Source organism: Stegastes partitus, unplaced genomic scaffold (genome assembly GCF_000690725.1).
Source record: "Stegastes partitus isolate 25-593 unplaced genomic scaffold, Stegastes_partitus-1.0.2 Scaffold44, whole genome shotgun sequence".
Classification (NCBI taxonomy): domain Eukaryota; kingdom Metazoa; phylum Chordata; class Actinopteri; family Pomacentridae; genus Stegastes; species Stegastes partitus.
Window position 1 is genome coordinate 532,011 of NW_007577775.1, and position 25,148 is coordinate 557,158.

Sequence of the window (25,148 nt, forward strand, 5' to 3'; positions counted from 1 at the left end):
GAAGCTGTTATTGCTGCCAAAGGAGCTGCAACCAAGTACTGACTGTGACTTAGTAACTTAGTGTGAATACTTTTGCAACCCACTGTAAGTTATTAAAAAAAGGCTTTTTTTCCAAAGCAGAACAGAAACATTCGTTGATGCTCCCAGCAGCCTTCCACATGATGTGAATAATCTGAAAATACTGATAAAACTAAAAACTCATCTATTCAGTCTGGCTTTTATGCAGTGTTTTATAATTTTATGGTTTTAGTATTTATACTTATTCTATTGTTATGATCCATATTATTTTTTAATTCTATTTCATTTAGTTAATGTTCTTCAGTTTTAGTCTAATCAATTGATTTTAAACTGTAATATTTCACAATCATGCTTTCATCACTTGTTTTAGCTTTCATTTATCTTTAACTACCCATTCTTATGTTGTCATATTTAACCATTTTTGTGTGCAATTGTCTCTCAATTTAATCAAACATCCAGTGTTTTGTCAGCTGCTTGTTAAGCAACTTGAACTGCATTTGATTTGTTTAAAGAGTGCCACATAAATAAAGATTGTTTGATTGATTCATTGATTGATTTTTTTTTTCTTCAAAAGAGCAGCTGCAGTGAGTAGTTTTACTGCAGGATGGGCCAATATATTAAGATGCATTTAAATCAGTACCCAAAAGTTGCTCTGCACAGCAGTTTGGGACAATAAACCGCAGAAAAACACAAAAACAACACAATCACACAATCACGTACAAAGAACGTTACAGGAAAATCTGTGTTTGTTTCATTGAGAAACAGATTTTTTTTTTTTTCATTAAAATTTGGTTCAATTGAAAGTTGTGGATAAATAACCAAATCAAATAACCAAAAGTGAGACTTTACCCCTGGGAGGCTCTTTGTTGTGTGTCGGACTTTGGTTAATCATTTCTTACCGGGACACCCGGAACTATTTACCGTCCACCGTTGGAAAGCAGTAAAGGTGAGCAGCGCGAGACGTTAATAACAGCAGGTAAAAAATAAAATAAAATAAACTACACGGAATAACTGTGTTTTTTAGTTTCATATTCTGTGTCTACAGAGCCTCCAGTTGGCCTCCAGTCCAGTTAGTTCCCCGTTAAGCTGAGAGTCGGCAGGTTCCTCAGCGTCTCACCAAGCAGCAGGTTGTAGGTTAGCTTCAGTCGAGCTACCACCATTAGCATCGCTGCTAATCAGTCCTCACTGACAGAATACCGCCGTATGTGAAGTCACGTCACCTGTAGTGAGGCTTAGCCCCCACTGACAACACCAAAAGTTGTTGTGTCACCGTTGAAACACAGGACAAACAACAAACGCCGAAGCCTAGCTAACCTGAAACACACACAAAACCTGGAAAACGAGTAAGTGGCTAACCGGAAAGTGGTTGTTTAGGATGTAATTTAAATGAAAGTTGCTTTACTCTTTTAAGAAACACTACAAATAAATAGTCTAATTATAAATAGGGTCCCCGTCGTGACCACAAGATGTCGTCAGTTATCGTTTCAGGTCCTTTGTTGGATGGTAGTGGGCTTTGAAATAATTTTACTGGTCTGAGGAAATCAAAAGTAACGGCTTTAAAGGTATGTTCATCATATATTTTGGCAGTACAAATTAAGCCTTTGTCATTTCTTCCAATTACAAACACCTTTTCCTGTTTAAAAGTATAGAATTGGTTTCAAAACTTTAGCCTTTTAATGTTACATTGCTAATGTACACGACCATCTAATATAGTAAGCTAATAGCTAACTAGCAGTAAAATGTATCATTATCTGGCTAAAAGGCTAATAAGCTAACCTGATGTTAAGCTAACAACAGTATGCTACATTAGCTTGCTGTAGCTACCTAACTTGAAATCTTAATGTAGGCTAAACCTCCCTAGTGATTCGTGATTTTACATCATTTTTATGTCAGGAATTTAAAGATATGTTAACTTACAGGAAAGCTATAGTGTCTCAAATTGTGGTTTATGTTTTGTAGACCTGTTAATCCAAATTGAATGGCTAAAATCATTGATTTAAACAATCAAAATAATCTCTATGTTTTATCTAGCATTGATGTAACAGTGAAAGTAAAAGCAACATTTAAAAAAAAAGTGAAAACAAAGTTCCTCTTATGCATAAGTACCAAGTTTGTTTTGCTCAAAAAGACACGCCATTAGGGCTTATTCCTTTAGCGCTTCAAGATTTTCCATTTACTTTTATTAGTTTTAGTTTGTCATGATTTAATTACCCTCTAAATTTGTTCACTTAGACAGACTTCTTGTGTATAAATTGTATTGATGTCAAAATGTATATATATCATAAGAAAATAGAGATTGTTCTCAAGGAGGCTGTCCAGATTAGTGCCATTATTTGTCATGTTTCTGATGACAATGTTTACTATTTGGCTCTAATTAAGCTGTCTAACAGTTCATTATTATATAAATATTCATGAATTATATGAATCTATACTGCATTAAGCATTATTGCAGATTATCAGCATTGAGTTGATGGCCTCGGTTCCCAAGGAGAAATTAGACTAAGTCAGCAATATGGTAAATCCTCTCAGATACACATTTTGTAACATTTAAATCATGTACAAAACAACAAATGTCGCAGTATTAGGCTGTCACCTACATTTTATGATAATATGGCTGCTCTGCATTATGGTTATGGAGATTGAGTGTCACGTTCAAAACAGTCCCCATAAACCTGCTATTCAATATCACAGACTTGCTGTTTAAGTTTGAATACTGTGTAGCAATACATAGTGATGTTTTCCTTGTGAGATGGAAATACGTTTGGATGGATTTTTCTTTGGTCTGCCTGGGCGAGTCTCTAAGCCTTGATGCTGTGCTGGAAAACAAAGCTCATTTTGAACAAATTAATGTTACAAAGAAATCCTTCATTCTATTAGCTAATTTGCTATCCTGTTTCATTTGAATAAGTACAGCTATCTAACATTTGTTAAAGAGACAGCTGTTTCTGGAGTAAATCCCCTAATTTGATCAGCTTAATTGCAATAGATTTTGTAAATATCAAGATTGAATGCAGCAACTTTGTCAGTTAGTACAAGAATGCTTTAAACTTAATCTAATAAAATTGCATAAGGGAACCTTTGCAAAGCCACTTACCCTGTAAAAGGCTTGCATACCCATTAGGCAAAAATTCCCTTAGACAGGAATAGATAGCAATTGATTGGGACTTCCTTGAAAATATGTGATCACTCCCCCTAATTTGTGATTTGGTGAAGTCATTGGGTGGTCTCCAAATGCTGTTTTGTCACTGGTCTCACTTGTCATTTGATCCTGGATTAGGCGGCCACTTTTTCTTCTGGATCCTAATAAGCCTCATCAAGAAGTCAATAATGTGGCCATTCTAGCCAAGAAAAACCCCAGTCCACTCTCCATGTAATGACTGTGAAGGGTGCAATCGTCATTTTGTTTCACATTTTGTGCATTTATTCAGCATTTTTAGATGGAAGATGATCTCTCCTCTTATTTAACAGTAAATCTCAAAGGATCATTTTTTGCTTTTTTTTTCTTCATTATTTACTGTATAAGTAAAACTTGAACTCAGTCTATGTATACATATTAAGCTGAGTTTTTGAAGGAAAAATTGTTTTCAGTTTTTTTTTTTTAGCAACCTGCCAAAAGTATGACGAAGCTCTTCTGCTTTTCTAACAGATCTCCGACATGTCTGAAGTGAGCAGCCAGCTGCCTGAAAATCCCATCTCTGCAGTCGGAGTAGTCTCTTCAGTCAGCAAGGTCCCTGAGAACTACTATGTTGTAAGTAGAGCTGTCCTGAGGATCAGTCTGTCATAGATCAATATTGGCTAAAATAAAGTCAATCATAATCTGGTACTCTTTTTTATTTATTTATTTATTTTTTCCTATGTTGTGTGTTGTCCACCTCTACTGATATGCTGCAAGACGCAATAACAGTCAGGCTCAACTCTACGGACAGAAAAATTGTTTGGTCTGGCTGATAAAGACTATTTTGACGTCCAAGTTGACAAAATATATCAAACTGCTTGACTTTTCAAGTCCATCATTTGTCCTCTCTGTTTCTCACTTAAAAGATTAGCATACAAAGCTTCAGAAGGCAACTTCTTTTTATAGCCAGCGCTGATTGTCACTTTTACTGCTTATAGTGACAAATGGGTTAGTAATTCCATGAGTAACTTGAGAGGAGGCCAAAATAAAACTTATGCATTGCTTAGTTTGCTTGCTCTCAATAGTCTGTATGCTGCCAAAGATTGTTTATGAGGTAAAATAAGCATCGCTCTGATACACTGAGGAGTACCAGACGTCCTCCCTGGTCAGTTTCCTGAGTTCCATTGTTTCAGGTAAACTTGCTTAAATGTTGTGAGTGATCTGTGTATAATATATATATATATATATACTTAAATGTTGTGAGTGATCTGTGTATAATATATATATATATATATACTGTACAACACAAATATTACATACATACAAACATTACCATTAAACATTTCAAACAAATATAAGCATTGTGTTAATTGTATTGGGACTAGGCCCAGTAAAGCTTGGTTGGGACATCGATAGTTGCATTTGTTTTGAACTGTAAGAGACTGCACATGTGTTTTGTAATACACTGTTTAATTTAATAGACTATTTAGAGATTCACTCTACACATTATATTTATCTTTTTAGAAAACACAGTTCATAAAAAATGTGGAATTTGTGTACTCTTATGAGACTGAAAATGTTTTTGGCAGCATTATGTTAGGGCCAGAATACAAATTGTCAATCACTAATGGGAGGTCTAATCTGACATCTAATAAAGGTTTTGTTTTTCCTCTCTGCTGTTGGCTGTACATGTAATTGTTTCGACTGTTTGTGTAGCATAATGGTAAGCCAGGATGCTGGCAGCCATCCAAGGTGTTTTTTGTTCGAACTGTTAGATGACTTATTCATAAAGTTTACTTTGATGATTAGGAGGACTCACTTTATTGGTTGCCACCAGTATTGTAGATACACCAGAGGCAAGGATTTAATGATGTTTGGTTGAAGCCCATATCATTTACCTTTGTCGCCATGTTTTCTTATATTCAAGTCTAACAACAACATCACCATTAAGACTAATATGTCAGGATGTGAAGTAGTGCAGGGTAGGCTGGTTAATGAGAACTTTTCGTAGTTGTAAATGAGTTGGAGGGAAAAGAAGAGAGGAGAGTCTCTAAGTTTAATAAAGCACAAAACAAGCTCAAGGGCAGATCTCTCTTCCTCTTGCTCTCTCTTCCTATTCAGACCTCTTTTGTTTTCACCCTACACCCACAAACCCTCCCTCATCCCCCGGTTTTTATCTCTTCCTGCTCCACCCTACACACCCAGCTTGTTCTAATCTCTGGCAGATGATTGTGGGTTGGCATCCGAAGGAGCCACTGGCAGGGAAACTGCGTACACACCACACGGTAGTGACAAACAGAGAGAAGCCCCATCAGACTTCCTCCTCTGCTGCTCCAGTGCACCAATACATTTCAGTTGATGTGCAAATACTGTGTAAGTTCTCGAGGGCAGTGCACCAGCAGTTTCAAATTTGGAAACAGTTCAGACTTACAGATTAATTTAGAAGAAGACAATGAAAGCACGGTCACAGTAGTAAAGATGAAACAATAAACTGTTACTGCAGTCTTTCTATTATATTTTTTGTGGACCATGATTTAAAATATTTACACTATTAAAACATGTATGTATGACCGTCTTATGAAAATGCAGTATTCCTTTCTTAATTAAATACTATTTTATTTAGCTTTAATTTTGCATACATATTATTTATTATATTATTATTTATTATTATTTTACAACAACAATGACATCACATAGATAGATAGATAGATAGATAGATAGATAGATAGATAGATAGATTATTGATATTTTGGTGTACTGCATGAAACAACAACAGCTACCTCTGGGGTAACGGTCTACACTGAAAAGTTTTGCTGAAGGTTTGAATTGGTTAAAGAGGCAGCCCTGCTAGTTTTTTTTTTTCTCACTGAATTAACATTTTAATGACAGTGCTCGCCCCTGTGCTTGCAAAACAATTCCCCCATCACTATTTTGAGCAGACATCATGACTGCATCCTGGACTTAGCACCATAAAAGACATCTGTGATCTTATCCATCCATTATCTATCCACCACTTTATTCTATAGAGGGTTTGGGGGTAGCTGGAGCCTGTCTCGGATGGACTTAGAATAAATACAAACAAGTCCATAGCAAATCGAGAAGGTGGCGCAGCCAGACCATTTTTGCGCAGCATTGTGTCAGCACGAGAGAATGGTTTGGCTATGAGAGAATATGTATGACGTACAGGTGGCAATGCTTCTTGTCAGGCTTACATGTTTATCCCTGTCATGGTAGGTGAGGATGCATGTTTGTAGAAAAACAGGGTTTCACTAAAGGTAGTTTAAAGCCTTTAACCAGCTTATATTTATACGAATATAATTCAGTCTGTGTTTGTTTTCTTTATAAAGTAAAATATAAAAGAAACTTCTTTCAAGGTAATAACATATCAAGCATAAAAAGTCAAGTGCAAGTCAGTCTCCAGAATAAAAATTCAAGGCCTTTCAGACTCTGAAGCACGATTTCAAATGTATTTGTCCCATCTTCAAGAACATCTTTTGAACATCACTATGTGGTCTTTCATCTGCAGACTTGAAATGCAAACAAAAATATCAACACTCTGTATCAGTGTACTAATGCACCGCTGAGGAGGGGAAGTCTCAGGATATTAAGCTGTATTGATTTTTCTTCCCTTTCATACTCGAAATCTTTTCAAATTCCTCCTTAATACTGACTTCTCACCATACTTACCGTACATTTTATATAGCAGATCAAAGGGCTGATTAACTCTTTTGCTCTCTGATACGGTGCGCTCACATCTCTGAACTTGAGCAGGTTGTTCCAACACAAGAGAGCACAGGCCCAGATCAAACACTGCTCCACTGGGATCAGGAGCTTTGCTGAAGCACCAGCAGCCACCCAACATCAAATACCATGAGCAGACTCTCACATGCTCTGTGCGAGGATTGCAAAAGGGATTTGCCAGCTAGCTGTTTCTCGCTGCTTTCAGCTAAACTAATTGCACCACGCTTAATGCACAGCTATGAGTTGTATAAATCTCCTCATCTGGATCTCAACAAGAAGGCAACTATATTTCCCGTAATCTTAAGCAATTATTTCACTTTTTTTCCTTTCAAAGTAACTGCAGCTTTAGTTCTTCAATATATATAGTCAGAAGTCAGTTTATTTTCAGTTAAAAGATAAGATCTGACACATTTCATCTTTTCAGCTTTTCTGTTCTTCTTTCAAGGGACTGTTTGATTCCCCGCATTTCTGTATTTCTTTTTCACCTGGTTTCACTCTGGAGAATTTAGATTGTATGCTTTTATATCTTTGTATTCACAATAATGCTGGTGGTGTCTGTCTCCAGAGATGCTTCACAGGAATATTCAGCACCCCCTGAAGACATGTTTCATAGGTGGGCTTTTAGATCACTGGAAGTCTAAGGTTTTGGAAAGTGGCAGTTAAATCGGTCATCGCATTTTGAATCAAATAATTCAACCATATTTCAATATCTGAGCTGTGATATCTCTTATCAGACATGTGACATTCTTCTCTCTGAAGCCCGTGTAATGATGGAGCCATGCAGTGGCACAGCTGAAAGTATAAGAGGAGAGCCAGCGCAACTTTACACATGCTTTTTCTGCCGTGGCTCAGCAGTTGGCGTTTCACATTCAAGCTGCGTCGCATCCTTGCTGCCGGCGGCTGTGGCAGGATGATGCCTGAGGTGCCTCCTAGGAGGACCGTGCCCTCGTTACTCCTCAACTTGACTTTGGGTTTCACAAAGCGAGCCCTTTGTTTACGCTGACAGGATGCGCTGGCTACTGACCTGGAAAAAGTGGCCAAGACGGGTTGTCTTGTAAGGAAGAGGGAGGCTGGTGATGTATAGGCTCCTTCTGGGACCTTTCATGGAACTGCTGTTGGAGACGCCCCGCAATCCCTCTCTCTGCTCATCTTCTCCCCTTTCTCTCTCTCTCATCCTACTATCTGTCTCTGTTCCCCACTCTAGTCTCCGCGCGCATCCCATCTAGTCAGTCGTGGTTTTGCATGAATCTCCCCATGCCATGTTTCCCCCACCCAGTCACTGGGGTCATTCATCATTATTGTCAAGGGGGTAATGTGTGTGGGTGGGTGCAGAGATCTATGACTTCTTCATTTGAATGAACCTCATTAGATTGACTCTTCTTTGTAAAGGATCCCTTTAGAAAATAAGTCTGGCAGTTATTTAGGTGATTCTCACATGATAGCCAATGGAACATGACGTTTCAGCCAAGCATGTTTGCTCGAACGATGGAAGAGTCTCTGTGATGCAGTCTGCAGGTTCTATTTTGCTTTATCATTCTGCCCTGCGTACCTACATTTACATAGCAATGTAGTGTAGGACCTTGAGCTTGACTTGTGGTGCCCACATGCCGTCAATATGATGCAATCTATTTTTTTTACTGACTCTACTGCTCATTTACAACCATGAATGAGCCTATAGTACAAGGGCGAGCTGCTCAAGTCTTTGGATTTAGACTTTGCTTGAAATTCACTGTAATTTATTCTTAGAAAACTTGTCTCCTTAAATAATACAAGTAAAGCTATCCATGGTGTGTTTGTGTACTCAGTTTACCTGTGTCTTGTGCAAGCAATATAACATAAGGTTATTAAAAAAATAAAAACAAATAAAATGCATTCTGCATTTACCCTAAATATAATCCCTGCTTTCCCATAGACACACATTGAAGTTTGGTTTCCTTATTAGAGCAGATCCTTGTCAGGGCATCTTTAATCAGCCCAGTCCCAAGGGATGATATTTTTAGCCACCTTTTTGGAGGCTAAGACTCCTTTACCCACGCAGAGCACTAATGAGATGGAGCACTAGTGTAGGCAAGCGTTAATTAAGGCTAGTATGCAAAGGAAGAGGCAAAAGCAGCACGCTCATGGCATACATACATTAACTTTATCCCACCTCCTGCATGTTTTTTTTTTCTTCTCCTTGTTTTTTTCTCTCTTTTTTTTCACGTAGGTTGCACAAACAACAGATGGCTCTGACGCCGACCTGTGGAAGGACGGCTTATTCAAATCCAAGGTCACCCGCTACCTCTGTTTCACCAGAAAAACTGTAAGCATGAATGTAAACTTCTCCCTTTCCCTATGCATTGTGCATGAACACCTTATCTGCAGCACCTTTTTTTTTTTTTTTAGTTTGCCAGTGGTTATTAACTCGCTTCCCTGCCCCCGGAATATCTTAATGCACTTTGCACTTTGATCAGTGGAAGTCCCACTTAAAAAGGCCAGCATTGGCAGAGCAGTTTTGAAGTTTTACATATAATGGATTTGCATGCATATTCCAGATGAATAATACCTCGGAGAAATATTTTTCATGTTGTAAGCCCTCCTGAGGATATTATTTATGTTTATTCATGAAATAACAATGAGCTGTATTTTAACAATTCCAATTTATTCAATCAACAGCGTCCCTGTAGAGAAAATGGTTACAACCAGTGATTCTTGAAAGCTGATGCACATATAACTTTTGAATATGAAAATACTCCTTTTTTATGTCAAGAATTACTCTACATAAAGCGCTGTCAGTATGGGTGTGCTATGAATAGAGCTCCCAATTTGAGCAGCCGTTACTCCTCTGTGGCTGAAATGATCTTTGCATTATATTTCTCATAATGCTGTTGGGTCATTTTTAGACTCCTGTCCTGCCTGCAGCCTACAGCTGAGGTGTTTTTGCTTGGCTGTCAGCTGCTCTATGGCCATAAATACACCTGCTTACATTGCCAGGATTATCAACCTGTCTAACCTCAGCTCATACAGCTTACTTGGCTGTCTATTAATTAAGTTTCCCTGGGTTGCAGGTGGATAATGCAGACAGTATTGTAAACAAAACCTGCATTTTTGTTATTACTTTGCATCAGTTCAATTTTAGGACTTAATCAAGTCATTTTTTTTCAGTATGTCCTCTAAAAGGCAGGCAACTTGGCAGCGGCCGCCTCATGTCTGAGCTCAATCTGGCTCTCAGTTTAGTATATAGCATACAAATAGCCTTTCCCTAGTTCCTGTATATTATCTTAAAATGTGTGTCCACATTGTTTTAAAGACTTTGACACAAATAAAACATGACGGAGCCATCAACAAAGGCTATTTTGTCTGCCAGTCAATGGAGCTCCCACTGTAATTGTCTATGACAAAAACAGATTCTGTAAAATTAGCCCCTGAATTATGTGGGGGGAAGTAAATAGTTTGTGATTTATCATACTCTAGGTTGAAGGTAGATAGCCCCTTTTGTCAGGTCGTGATGGAAAAAATCTCTCCAGAAAAAGGGGGAAAACACTAAAAAAGGTTTCATGCATAGTAATAACATTCATCCATATTCCTCCTTACGTCAGTATAAAAACTATGAATAAAAAATGCCTCTAATGGTAATGACTGTCGGGCAACAGTAGCAGTGGAATCCAGGCTTTTCGGACGCATCAAGTCACGCCTGGCTCGCCCCACTCTCTACTGCCGCTGTGTATTATTGCAATTTATTATGGCAAAAAATGAAAATGTAATGGGAGGCAGGGAAGAGTCATGCTTGAAAATGTCAACTACACAGTCCCTGATTATTTTTAACTAGTCCCATTCTGTTGATCAGACTGCCTGCTCTGTCTCCCATCATCCCCCAGCTTCTCGCCAAAAGGTTGAGAATGATTACAAGTTCACAGTTGCATTCTCTCACTCCAAAAAAAAGCTATTAGAGAGTAATTACTTGAGCTACTTTGTCAACCATTCTCTTTAGAGACTTCCTGAGCTTTTAGTAAATCACTGACTCTATTATCTCTACATTTTCTTCCCTGAGCCCTCCAAAAATGACTAACCTTTTCATATTCTTGCTCTCTGTCCTTTTAAAAGTTGAATTTGCATACTTGATTTTAAATTTCCAGCCTTTGCTCTATCTTTCAGGGGCCTGACGTCGTTGTGGACATGAAACTGACTGACATTAAGGACCCGTTGCCAGAGTCCTTCATACCTGTGCAAGAAACAATAGACACAAGTAAGTAAACAGTCAATACCGACCACAGACTCGCTCCCCTCCTCTTCCTGTTTTTTTTTTTTTTTTCCCCACTCTCCGACCAGCTTATGCGGAGGTCCTCAGGGGCAGCTTTGCTTGAGATAGTGAATGTTTTATGGGTGCAGGTTAGCTTAATTTATGGCAGACTGTGGGAATAAAATAAACATTTTGCCCTGGAGGTACAAGAGAAGAGAATCATGAGTCATTGTTTATCTCAGCTGGAGCTGTGCTTTTCTTTATGAGGGGCTTATTTATTTATGTATTTATTTGGGGAGAGGACGAGTGGATGGGGGTTATCTAATATTAATGAAATGCATTCCCCAATGCTTTAGTGCTTTTTGAGTGCTACGTATTTCCCCCTCACTATCCATGCCTTGGAAATGTAATAATATTTTGGTGTGGGGAGTGAGGACAGCTTGTTTATTATTTTTATTATCATTGCATTTACACTGCACTTTCTAGTGTTGCTGGGGAAATAAATGAGCAAGGCACAGATGCAATATAGGAAAGCATTGCAATGCTTTTTTTTTTTTTTTTTTGCCAGAATGAAGAAAAGAGATTATGTTTTGTTTGGCTATGTTGTAATTTAATGTTTTATTACTTTATGTGAATCCATGTTTAATGTATACATGTGACATTATGTATGACTTTCTATCTAGAATATCGAGTTTAAATCCCTGCTGTGCACTAAAGCTGATGGAGGATTCACTTCCTTCTGTCATTTTACCTACTAAAATGATAAAAATGATAATAATGCATGTGAATTTTGTGGCTTTCCAGTGTCCAGTCATTTCCCTTTGAGCACAGCAATTCACCCAGCAACTGATATTAGCTCATCTCTTATTCTGGGACTGGTAATGACTAAATAGCCAAGTGTAAGTGGGATTAGTGAATACATATTTCTCCGAGAGGTTCAAAATGCCTATAGGTTTTTTTAGCCCGGATCTCGGAGACAGAGCGGAATATGCAACCACCAATTCCTTTCTGACACGCTCATATGTACTTGACTCATCAGAGGAAGCTGCCATGAGGAAGAGGAGGCTCTGTGTGAAAATGAGCCCCCGTGAGGCTGCCGAGACAGCCATATATGACATCCAGATCGTAGCGAAGTCCAAGTACCATCTTGTTAACTACACCTGTATGGGGTGAGCTGTTTGACACTGAGAATCAATGAAATCAGGGTGTTTTGTAACTTGTATCAGTCACCAGATTTTTGAGATTTTTTACAATATGAATCATTTTGTCATTTGCAGGAAGACTTATTATCCTGCTGTTTAAAAAATTGTGAAACACCTGTATGTGTCCTTTTACCTTTACACAGTGAGATGAACAATATGGGAATATGGTATCGGATGGGAAATGTTTCTCAGCATCAGTCGTCCGAGAAAACTTCCAGCTCAGTGCAAAGTGACGCCCTGCCCAACACAGCAAGGTAACGTTACGCTACAATATTCAGCAGCACAACTTGCAGTTCAACTTTCCTCTTTTGCTTTCCTTTTTATTTCACGCTCAATGTACTCGCAAGCTTTTGTTACGCTTCTGCACCATATGTACGACAATGAAGACACAAGCAATTGATCACTCCCGGGCAATCTGCCGTAAAGGTTGTGGCTGGACAACAAAGTAGCGAGGGTGAACTGGAGAGACAGGCTAACTAGACAGGATCCCCTGAACAAGAACATGAGTTCAATGAGGGCTAAACTCCTGCTATTTGTGGTGTGTCCCAGGAGGCAGAGGCAGGTCGCTCCTCTGACTGTGGTGACAGGAGTGTTGTACTGTGCAGACAAAGAGGAGGAGATGTAGCCCGGAGAGGGAGCGACAGCTGCAGAGGAAGGGAGGAGAGCTCCCAAGATCTCCGCCATACTGGAATGTGTGTGTCCCCTCCTCTGCTCATGCTGCTCCGGCTTCCTCCGCCTCAGGCCTCAGAGTGAATGGAGCAAACCTTTGTACTGTGTCCAGATCAAACAGCTCAATTATTTATCACAATGAAGAGCTGGGGATTTCCACAGCAAATTGTAAATAAACAATTGAGACTCCTTCGGTGTGGTGCCGCTATGGAGAGGGAAGCTTGGCACTGGGCTCTGATGTCTTTGCCAGCTTGAAGTGCTATGTTCTGCCATCCTGTGCTGGGCTGAGTAAAAGCCACTTAAAAGCCACAACAGGCCAGAGCGGTGGATGCCAGCAGGCATATTCATAACAGAGCTTCTGTTCACATGGCCACGCAGTGCGATGAAAACAATAAAATGGACAGCTGGGGATTCAAAACCCAAGTTCAAACTGCGTTGAGTTTTGTGAATCGTCCATATTTTGGAAGTCGATGGTCAATAATCTTTGATGTGTTGAAGTTATGGCGAGAGCTCAGGCCCATGTGCGCCTTCACAACTCTTGCCGGTAATCCTCAGTTCTTTTGAAGCCCACTTTCAAGTTGGTGAGGCTCAGAGGTTGGAATAAATTGCACCTCGAAGCGACTCACACCCCCCTCCTGATGCCTGCTGAGATCACAGGCTGCTGTTTTTGTATTAACATTAAAATTCATTCCACAGTCAGAGTCTTCTTTTGAGAGTATTTCCATCCGTAATGCACTGACACATAAGGACGGGACTGTGGGCAATTTATACAGTGGCAGTTCTTTGACTATTTATTTCTGTGTAGTTACATGCACTTCAGACAGCCATACATATCGCTATAAATAGTTCTGTAATTTCTTTAAAGTCACAGATTAGATAGTTTGACACAGTGATTTATAAACAGCTCCTCAACCCTCACTGATTCCTTGGGTAAGTACAGTACCACAGTGTAACAGTCTGTGTAGTATCACACCACTATACTTTATTCATATTCAGCAGGAGAAAATTCTCTCCTCCATGCCTCCTTCGGGCTATCTATAACAACTTTATGGCCTTTGGAGAATAGCACCTCTTAAATTTAAGTGCTCTTTACAGTCAGTGGAAAAGATGTTTTAAATACAGTCAATAATGTGTAAATTTTTAATGACCCTTATAATTTTGAAAGCTGCAGTGATCCCTCTCAAATGTTAAGTTGCCCCAGGCTGTGAGAGCTTGTTAGAGTTGTGTACAAACGTAAACCGCAAATCAGATTTTTCAGCAGCACAGGGCTGCAGTACACACTAACCGCAGCGTGTTGCATCATTACGAGATGCGCATAGTTATTGCATCAAGGCTAAGGTGTTAGATGTTAACTGTTTTTGTATTTATTTTTTTGTCGTCAGCTAAACACATGACATCTACAAATCTTTAGAAGTTTTAAATTCTGTTTCTTCCATAAGAGAAGGGCTGGAAGAAAATGGAAATTCTATTTGCAAAAGTCTTAAATACTTTTTCTTGACTGTCAGGAGATATAAACTATAAACTTAAAGGGATTTGTTTGAGGGAGTTGCACAGTGTACTAAGCACTCACACGATTGCTAGGCACAATTACTGGCTAGCTCATTGATTTATTATAGTCAAATGAGGAGTTGCAAAAACTGGAACTTCAAAGAATTTTGTCTGCAATGTCCGATTATTGGCAATCCTTCCTTATGCAGTATTTACCTGGAGATGTAGAGTAAAATATGGTACATTATTGGGTACTTAACGTAGGTAATTATTCAGTAAATACAGAGAAACGGAAATCCTAAGAAAAGACTCCAGTGTTACCATTCAACTCTGCTAAGTACCATGTATTTGTGAGAAGTTCAGGTTAGTAATAAAACAAATATTGTTTCATACTTATGTATCTCCACCGTCCATCAGTTCATGTTGCAGTTGTCATTTATGTTGGTTTATGTCAATACCAGGAAAGCTTAATTATGTAGAATCTAGAAGTTAAATACTTAGTAATTAGATGAATGTGAACAGAAGGATTGCCTGATTATTTCCTTTATTAATCAGTCATTCATTTAGTTTATGAAATGTCAAAAAGTAGTGCAAAATGGTACATGATGCTTTCAAATTGCTTATTTTGTAAAACAGGACCAAACTCCCAATATTTCATTTACTATCATAAATGACAAAGAACACATTTCCAAAGCAAACAAAAGTGGCTGAAATGACTAATTGGATATCAATAGTTGGCAATTATGTTTATTTCATTGGACTTATTGTTGGGCAGCTCTTGAAAAAAAGTACCATTTTAACAGTTTTATCCATTTGTCAGTTATTTGCCACTTTTCCAGATCCTGGTGGCAATAATTAAGTTCATTATGTTATGAAGGAATTGTTGTTATTTACAATTCTGAAGTAGTAAAAAGATGTTACAAGACTTGATTTTCTGTCTTACTTGGTGCATTTGGTTGTATTATCATAAACCAGATTTTAAATAACTTTCTGTATTTAAAATAAAAGGAGGTTTTTAAAAAGTCTTTTGTTTTAACTTGATAAATCCTGCAGAAAACCTGTTCAAAGAATTGTTAGGAGTTAATTAAAGAATTATTTTCCCCATGAAGGTAACTTTATTAGTTCAAGTAAGATCAAGGATAAACACTAAAACTGAAATTGTTATTTCTTACTGGCTCAGGCTGTTACACCATATTGAGCCACTAAAACTCTTCGGGTAGAGGCCTGTTGGGCCGTCTGCTGTGCAAACGCATTTAAACCTTGTGTGTTTAACGTCTTTTTATCAAGTTTGTCGAAAGCATTTCAAAAAACGACGGTGTTCTGTTTTGATTCATAGCCACAGCTTGATGTCAACCGCGTTGGCTTGTTCTCTGTCAAGACAGACCGTATCAGCCACTCCCCGACTTTATAATGTAAAAACCTGCACCATCCGGTCAGCCTTTTAATGTGTCCAGTAAAGTATCTCCCTCCTTCGTTCTCCTGACCAACGCTGCCATTTGTTCTCCTGATAAAACTGTCATTGCTGAGGCTGATATCTGACCTCTACAGTGACTGCTAGCATAAATTAGCCTTGTCCTAATATTGCAATTTCTTTCCCCTCACTCAGAATCAAGGTTTTTGACATTTCTCTTAGAATAATAGGCTATTGTACACACGGACACTTTTTAAATCAAACTGTACAGTGATAAAAATGTCAAGGCCAAGTGTCTTTTTCATTGCATGCCTGACTTTTCCTTTTAACACACAAAGCCTAGAGAGTCATCAGTGTCAGAATTGACATGCATATCAATACGCTTTGGATTGCACAGTTTTCTACCTGTGACACTCCACACATTGCTGCAGCTCTGCAGGAGTATTGTTTCAGCTTTCGTTGCATGCTGGTTAACCAAGACTTCCCACTGCACACGACTCTTGAGAGAAAGGGACACCGTGACTGTCAGTGCGTCGCATGACAGATCTCCTGTCTGAAGTGTTGAAGAACAAATCCTTCCCAGCTCAATCTCACTCATTACTTTGTTATGTTCAGAAAAGTTGCAAAAAGTAGCGGAGATCAAGCAAACAGATGCAGAGCGCTGTCAGGAATGATCGAATGATCAGCCAAGATCTGATGGGCGCAGACTATTCAGTGATTTGCCACCAAATTCAGAGAGATCCTCTTTTCAACACCTGACACTGAGCTTAAAGGAGGATAATGATGGGTGAGAAAGCAGCTCCCACAAAGCAGCACTGTTGGCGCATAGAGGAAGGTGTGGAGATGTTGTCACGGGAAAGGCTGGATGTGTGTCAAAACAAGAGCTTCCAGCTCTCTGTATCGCAGCTCTGGCTCTTCAGTCAGTGATATTACTCTCATTCTCATCTTACCTCTCCACTGAGTACCGCTTGTCTGTCCCCACTGTCTCTCCCACTTTCTCTTCTCCTCCTTTTTTTTTTTTTTTTTAGTAGACAACTCTTTTCCTTATTCCATGTGGAACAACAAAAAAAGAACTCCACACAAAAAAAATCAGCTGAATTGTAATTCAAGATGTCAAGTAATCCTCTGTGTTGTGGTTTGCTTTGCTACACTAATATGATTTTAACTCGGGCAGATTTCAGGGGAACATAATACTCTTGATCCACGTTGTAATTGCGTAAATCTTTCAGGCCGTGTTCCCAGTTTTACTATAATTTGATGAGGAACTACACTATAATTGAATATTCAAATTAGGAATATGTGTCAATATGGCTCTCCTTGCCTGAAATGAGGATTAATTGTTGTCAAAACTCCAGTGGCCGACATAATATGAGCCCCAACGCTGCTGTTGATTAGCAAATGCACTTGCCATGTTTTTGTTTTAAGAATTAGTTGTCTAATTGATTTGCCATATGTTACCCTCTCCAATGCACCTAAAATTGTATTTAGAAATCACCAATTTGGATTGAGACAGTTTTGCGTTTTTCAAACAGATGGGAAAAGCAGCCCTGGATGTTGCCTGTAGAAAAATATTTCATGAACATATTTTCTAGTTCCACGCCGAGTTTTGGGTATGTCAAGTCCCGCTTTCACATTTTCAGATCCATAAATAGCCAGATTTAATTCTGTTTTCTTTGTTTCTTCTGGTTGCTAATGTAGCAACACAAACAAAGACGCCTTTAAAGACATTTAAACCGTTTTCATTCACTTTATCAGTCCGTGGGATGTCTCTGCGCTTTGAAAGATGTGTACCTTTCCTCCTCAGCAGTGGAATCAACCTTTGCAAGGTAAAAGAAGTCCGCGTTGAATATGGCAATCGTTCCCACAAGATTGATGCCAACCTTTTAAAAATTCACCATTGGCCTGGATTTAACATGGCCAAATGCTGATGTAAATGAGGAGGAGAAAAGTCGACCCTTTCATTGCAAATAAATCTGAGTTGCAGGCTTCAGCTCATAAATACCACAGCCTGTCACAAGTCTTGTTTTATTGCTCTTGATGGAAATTATTGCATTTATTTATCTCATCCGAAGAGATAAGGCTTTGAAAGTCACAACTCACGCGCAGCACCTTCAGAATATGCAGATCAGCCCTTAGTCTTAAATTTGAGATTTTTTTGATTTTACACCCGCTGCAAGGGAAGATTGATTATGTTTATCCATAAATACACAAAATACAAAACATGATACACAAAACACACTTCATTATTTGCAACTTCACACCTGCTCACACCCAGAAAATGTGTCCTGTCTTTGTTCCAATTCAGCACTGAGATGCTGCTTCCTCTGTATGCTGCTTGTCTTGTACTTGGTATTTAAGAACAAACTCCTATATCTGCTTGTCCTCTAATCAAAGCAGTCCCCCCTTTTTAACAATATCGTCAACTACTTTGCATTATCATTATAAGATCATTTGTTTTATAATGCCATCTCGGAGCTCATTTTACCTTCAAAGCATGTCATGTTATGCAGCGCTCTTGAAGCTGTGAATTTTTTTTCTCCTGCTTGCTGTGGATTTATCGATCCGTAGGGGTGAGTCACAGGGTGTAATTCATGATAGCTTGATTGATGAGGATTTCAATCTTATATGGTTTGTTAACTTCAACTGCCCACAAAGTGCATTCTGTGCTGTTTTCTGTAATACAAGGCCATGAAACAGTAAAAAAAAAACAGACTTTCCTTGAATAATGGAATCTCTCAGTTCCCCCAGAATTAACAAGATCCTGCTCCAAACCCCTGGTAAAGGTCTGCTCGAGCCCCTGTGCAGCTAAGGCACAGCTCAACTTCTACCATATTTCTCCTCTTCGGCCTGTTATTTCAGTGCTCTGCTTTTGCTTTTAGCAGTTCAGGGAGCCTTTGTGTTAAGGGAGATGGAGTCGATGCTTTTAATACTTAAAAAAAAAAAATCTAATTCAAATTTTATTTTAGTTTCTTAGGCATGTCTCTAAGAGCACAAGTGTTCTTCTGAATACAAAGTTTCTATGCATTTTGTATTTTTTATAACACGGCTGTTAATGTAATCGTATTGATCAACTGACTGAATATTGTTGCTTTTTTATGTTGGCAGGAGAACCATGAGCAGGCCAGACTGTGAGAAACAGAGCAGTGGGATCTACACAATTTCAGGTAAAAGGTTTCACACTAACGTATGCAAGTCAGTACTATTTATGATAATGTGTAGATGACTATAGACAATTAAATTAATTTGATAGTATTCCCAGACTGCATTAGGTTGTTAAACTGCAGTTATATCTTTTAGAAAAAGCTGCATTTAGGAGGAAAAAGTTCATTACTTGTACAAATTCTTTCTACGTTGCCCGGTTTCCACCTATGCGTAAATGTAAAGAGCTCCTCTGGTACTTGATCTACAAATGCTCTACGCCGAGATGTTCTCACTGATGGATACTGTACAGAGCTTTGCTTATCTCAGTGAACGTGACTTCCCAGAGGAGCTCGGCATTACACTCAAGAGAACATTTAACAGCTGTCAGAGATGATCCATCACATGCCATACTTACATGTGTACCTTGCATGCACTGGACGAATTCCATTCTCTTTTTCAAGGAGAAACTCAACAACAGTACAATGCCCCATAACTAAAACAGGGAAGAGGAAGGAAAAAAAAAAGAAAAAAAAAAAAGACTAATTCGTTAGGAAACAGAGCTTAGCTATGACAGCCTCAGCGCCACAGAGTCAGAGCCGGCTGAGACGCTCTAGCCTTAAAGAGTGTGTGAGGCACACGAGGTGAACGAGGCAGGCAGGTTTTTATCCAGCTGGAGAGAGACACCATGTGGTGAGGATTCCTCCTGCTGCTCCAGCAGAGGCACACCCTGCCTATGTTACTCTCAGCTTATTTAATACAAGTCTGGTGTTAAATAATCTCTGAAATTAAATGTACAGTGCTTGAAATTAAACTTTTTTGAATCCTTAAATCTATTTGAAATGTAATGTCTGAATTTATGTGTACGGTTTAAAAAAAAGAAAAAGAAGAAACGAAAGAGGGAAAAAGCACTGTGTAATTTACAAAATTGCACACTGATTAATACATCTTTGTCTTGGTGTGACAGTCATTTTATAAGTTAGTCAGGACAAGTAAGGCCCTGAAGGAGCAGACATTAACACACAGCTGAACGGTTTGTGGCATTTGGTGTGGGATTCCTCCACTGGGACGGCGTTTGAGTGACAGTGAAGAACATGCACATACTGTACAGAGCGCTGCCAGCAGTCATCATTTATCTCCAGAAAACTGTCCTTTGCAGATGCACAGACTCCCTCTTTCTCCCCCCTTCATGAGTCGGGGAGGTTTTAAAGAAAAGCGGATAATGGAGTTAGCCTGAGATGGTTCTTGCTTTATTACTTGAGACTGTGTACTCGTCAGCCTTACAGCATCACACTGTGCATGTGAGAGAACGCAACTTCCCTTCATTAACAACGTGATAGCCTGCAGACCAAGTGTGAGGTCGTAGCCGACAGCCTATTTGTGTTAATTGTTAGCATGGTGATAGCGCTGGTGTGTGTGTGCGTCGGTGCATGGGTGCCGGAGTGTGCACGGGTGTGTGTGTGTGGGCTGACAGCTGGCCAGGTTCGAGTTGGTCTAAAACCATGTGCGCTCTGTCAGGGTTGTACAGGCGCCTTCTTTAGGATTGATGAATTGCCTGCTTTCTTGATTAAACCCTCCGTCACTTCCCAACAAAACAAAAACCCCAACACAAAAAAAAAAAAAAGGCGAGTTGAGGGGAGGAGAGGTAACATGTCTGGCAAATCTGTCATCTGCAGTCACATCATGTACAGATGTGATGTGCAGAGGCTTTGACATTTATTTCCAGAATATTAAAAACTAATTCACATTTATTTTGCAGCTCTCTTTCGCTTGACAGTTCAAGCTCATTTGAAAAGTTATCAAGTTTTCATAGCAGCTCCAACCTTTTGCTTTTCTTCACCAGCGTTGCTTTGATCCATGCCAAGTCCCTTTGCCAATTAGGTCTATTATTCATACGTTGACAGAAAATCTGGATATTTTAAAGGTAATTATGCGTGCATTCAAGAAGTCTGTCTAAAAAGCATATGTTAGATAAAAAATAAATGTAAATTGTTGGAAAGAAATCTAAAATAAAACCGTGACGTCTGTTGCGTCGCTGTCTCTCCTCATTACCTGCAGAACAACATATAGTATTCAGCAGACATCCACCTGATAAAAAAAGGTAAATGTAATAAAAAGTAATACATTTACATATCTATAGAATTAATCAAAAATAAATCCTGACATTGGCCCTGATCTAACATAATATGGAGAGCAATTATTTCCCTATCCATTAGAGGAACTTCAATTAACAGACACGAGACAGTTCATCCTTCAGAGGAGGAGGAGGAGGGAAAAAAATAGGAGACTCAAAATTAACTTGGGTTTGCAAAATATCTTGGCAGGATGACAGTGATTTTTGATTTTCATGAAACAATATTAGAATTCTTATTAAACTATGTGCATCTGCTTTTAATTTGCTGCAAATAATTGGAAAATGCAATGGAGCTTTCCAATTAAAGCTCCACTTTATGCTGTTTAATAATACCCTCATAATATTATAGCTTATGAAATGACAGGTGAGTTGGTGTATGAATAAAACATAAAGCCCTGTAATAAGAGACAGAAAAAAAAAAAAAAACCGAGACAGTTGTTGGGGGGCTTTTAAATGCTCGACATAATTTGCATATATTAATCTCCTCTTTTCAGCCTTATCAAGTATTCCACTGTATTTGAAGTTAAAATAGTCGTGACAGGCAGGGGTACGCTTCGTTTTTCCAAGGATTTATTACTTGTATAATTCTGGATCTTTAATAAGCCAATATGACTGATCCTCTGAGTTCTGTGGAATTTGGTTAATTGTTCCAGATGGTGCTCACTGATTATGCAAAATTACTTTCTTTCTCCTCTTTTTCCCCCAACTACACCATTTCTTGATTGACTAACATGGAGAAAAAAGATTATTTTTGGCGCAGCACTTTCATTAAGAGGGTTCTCATCAGGTTTCAAACAAAAGTTCCATCTTATCTCCCTGTGTAGTTCTGGGCGAGGCTGTGCAGAGGGAGGAGATCAGCCGGCTCTTATCTCAAACCATGATGGATCTCAACTGCTTCTGCACCGCTGGGGTTATATTTTAGAATAACACAATTCTTTAGGCTGAGGGATTAAAAAACACAACCTCTGGATAGTGACACAAAAGTTATTATTAGTGTACGCCGTTCTCTTCTTTCTCCCCTTCTTTCTCTCTCAGAGATTGATGAAATTACTAAGCAGCGGGGTTTGTCCTCCACTTGCAGCTCGAGCTCCATCCACAACTCACTAACATTCTGTTTTGCATCAGCTAAACTGAGCTGAATGAATCATTTATGGAAGTGTTATGGGGGAGGTATGGGCAGATTTACTGCCGCGCTTTTACTTTAGATGGAATGGGATTTCTATGAAACCGATCTTGATGTCTGAAGTAATGCCAAAGCTTACATCAAGACATGAAAGGAACGCTCTTAAAACCCACGTTTTGCTTCTTAATTCCCCTGGTCAGCAAAAGGCGAAACAGAGAGCGAGGGAGAGAGAGAGCGTGGTTCAGAGGGAGAATAGTATTTACACCTAATGCACACACACACACACACACACACACACACACACACATACATTCTCAAACTACTCCCAGGAGCTAATGATATAAAGGAGTGCTGAATTCTGTAATAATAAATCTGTGGCTTTTAAATTACTCAGTGTTTAAATTTGCTTTAATTTTGTGTTAAGTCTGAGACATTTGTGCATTTTCCATATTGACATATCAGAGTAGTTCTACATTTTGGAGCAAAATCTGCTGAACTGAAGTAAAACACTGGCCAACAATCACACCGACCTGATATGGGCATCGTCGGTGCTAAAGGTGCAACAAATACCAAAAGTAAGCAAGACAAGAGAAAGAGTTTGAAGAATTATTTTCACTGTCTGAATGTAATTCTCTCTACTTTCTCTAGATCGTAAACTTGGCAGCTCAAACGATTTATTTTCCTTTTATAGAATGCAGTTTGTTATGTATATATTTTAAAATAAGCCTGCATAGTATTTCTTGTGGTTTTTGTGTGATTCTGGACGTTGCTATTGTGTATTTTCAATAACAATAATACCAAAGTCAAGTGTATTAAAGTACAGCTTTTTATTTTTGCGAGGAGTTTATATCTCAGTGTCATAAAACATATTTGGATTCTAACAGGTATGACACCATTCAAGGAAATCTGTTTTGACTGGTATTCAATTTCCATGTCAAAAAATCCTATTGGACTATCCAGGTTTGGTAGCAAAACATGATCGATCCCTGTGTGATGGTGCCATTTAGTATTTGAGGATCAATCCTGTATAAATCCTAATGGAATTTTTGACTGGAGCCTGGAGGCCCTCAGGCATTTTTGGACCTTTATTACAGTCAAATAAGAGACTTTAAATGGCTTTGCATTTGCAGGCCAGACTGGACTCTGGAGTCTCATCCCTCATTGCTTTCTATCCATCCCTGAGATAGAAGCAGTGCTCCATTAGTTTCAGTGTCCAGACGTGGACAGCCTCAATGGATGGGCCTGTCACGGCTCCCTCATTTGCCCCATGTACAGCAGGGTTTGTTATCACACATCTAATTAGAACTTGATAAAAAATATTTCACAAAAATCCAGTCATTAAATATAGTTTAAGGAGATTTATGGTCAAATATGCCTTAAAGATCTTTTAATGGGTCTGCTGACTTGTTAAGTTTGTAATTAATGATCTTCTAATACATACTGTGGTGTGATTTAGAAAGCACAATGAGATTCTGGGAATGAAGTCGTTTTGGAAAAGGGCATCTGGGGCTCCCAGAAGCTATATTAAATAGTTCTGCTCAGACTGGTTTGCTTAGAACCATGAAGTCTGCTGTAAAAAAGTTCAAACACATCAGTGTCTTTACACATAACCCACATTTTTATGCTGGGGTGTAGGGAATGGTGCGATTATGAAACAGTTGCTTTGTCATTTCATAATTGTCAATTAGTGTGTACAGAAAAGTTGCATGCTCCTCGGCAGCAGCACTTGAATGTTTAAAGTGCATCGTAGAACAGTTTCATATGGAGAATATCTCTTTTTACAATTCCACTAATCCACACACAGCAAAACTAATAAGCAAATGCATATGTATCAAACTGTAAATGCATTATACTAATAACAGTCTCCTGTTTCATCAGGAGAGTAATGGTGTCCTTATTAGCATAATTAATGACAAATGGCAGTGCAGCATTGGTGGATTGGTTCTAGGGGATGATAAATTGGTGGATGCCCAGGTTAGTGGCTGCCAAGGAGGCCTCTTTGGCTGTCATCCCTCCTGCTTCCGCTCTGGCACAGTTCATTACTCACCGTGTGAGATGCCACTTTACATTGCCTGGTACTGTGAGCATGGAGAACTTAATAATGCCACCCACAACCACATAGGGCCTGCTGCTTTACCCACAGTCCAGAGGGCAAGTAGCTCAGCAAGGGCTAGGGGTTGTGGGGAGCAGGGCTACATGGGAATCATCTCCTGCAGCTGCACTGATCAAAACAGATCACGCGTCAGTCACTACTTCAGGGGAACTGGGGCCATATGACCCAGTCTCCAGTGCTGGTGAGTGTTTCTTGTTAGGATTTCTGGGGCTCGCCACATCCCTCGCATCATTACGGGTTAGTTTGCCCACAGAACCGCTAATTAAGAGGGGATTTGTGTAATTGTGCCTTCTGCTGTGTCCCATCCGGCACATGCAATTTACTGTCAGCCCTCTGCCAGCTTTTACACTTGTCCAGAGAGGCGTACCCCATTTATACACACATTCTGCTGCACATTTACCAGCAACCACAGCTGGGGATCAATGCCAGTGCCATGGCAGTGTCTTAAAAGACACTGTGCCGCTGATTAAAGTCTGATTGTCCATTTAATTTCATGAGAGCGCTCAATAGCCAGTCAGCAAAAAGGGTTCTCCCAGTATTTCTCCATTACTGACTGCTTTGAAGAACAACTCAAACGGGTTTTAATACTAAATGACCTAACAGTTTTTGGACTTCACATTAAGTATCCTGTTCTCTATATAGGTTCAATCAGACTGAACTTGCATGTAGGCCTTTTGAAGAATTTAACACATGTACACACCCCCTCATACCGTCCTGTGTTATGCAGCGGTGTTTGTAGCCAACTCACCGTAAGTGTTGCTGGCTCTGCCCACTTTC

At 39.1% G+C, this 25,148-nt stretch overlaps 1 protein-coding gene across 1 annotated transcript in view; it reads left to right on the plus strand.

Annotated features, from left to right (window-relative positions):
- Positions 1–3,673: 3,673 nt before the first annotated feature.
- Positions 3,674–25,148, plus strand: part of mvb12bb (multivesicular body subunit 12Bb) — a 30,755-nt gene continuing 9,280 nt past the window's right edge. The window contains exons 1-6 of the mRNA XM_008305973.1: positions 3,674–3,766; positions 9,081–9,176; positions 11,009–11,099; positions 12,133–12,262; positions 12,439–12,549; positions 18,969–19,027. Coding sequence (XP_008304195.1) covers positions 3,674–3,766; positions 9,081–9,176; positions 11,009–11,099; positions 12,133–12,262; positions 12,439–12,549; positions 18,969–19,027 — 580 coding nt within the window. The remainder of the gene's footprint in view (positions 3,767–9,080; positions 9,177–11,008; positions 11,100–12,132; positions 12,263–12,438; positions 12,550–18,968; positions 19,028–25,148) is intronic.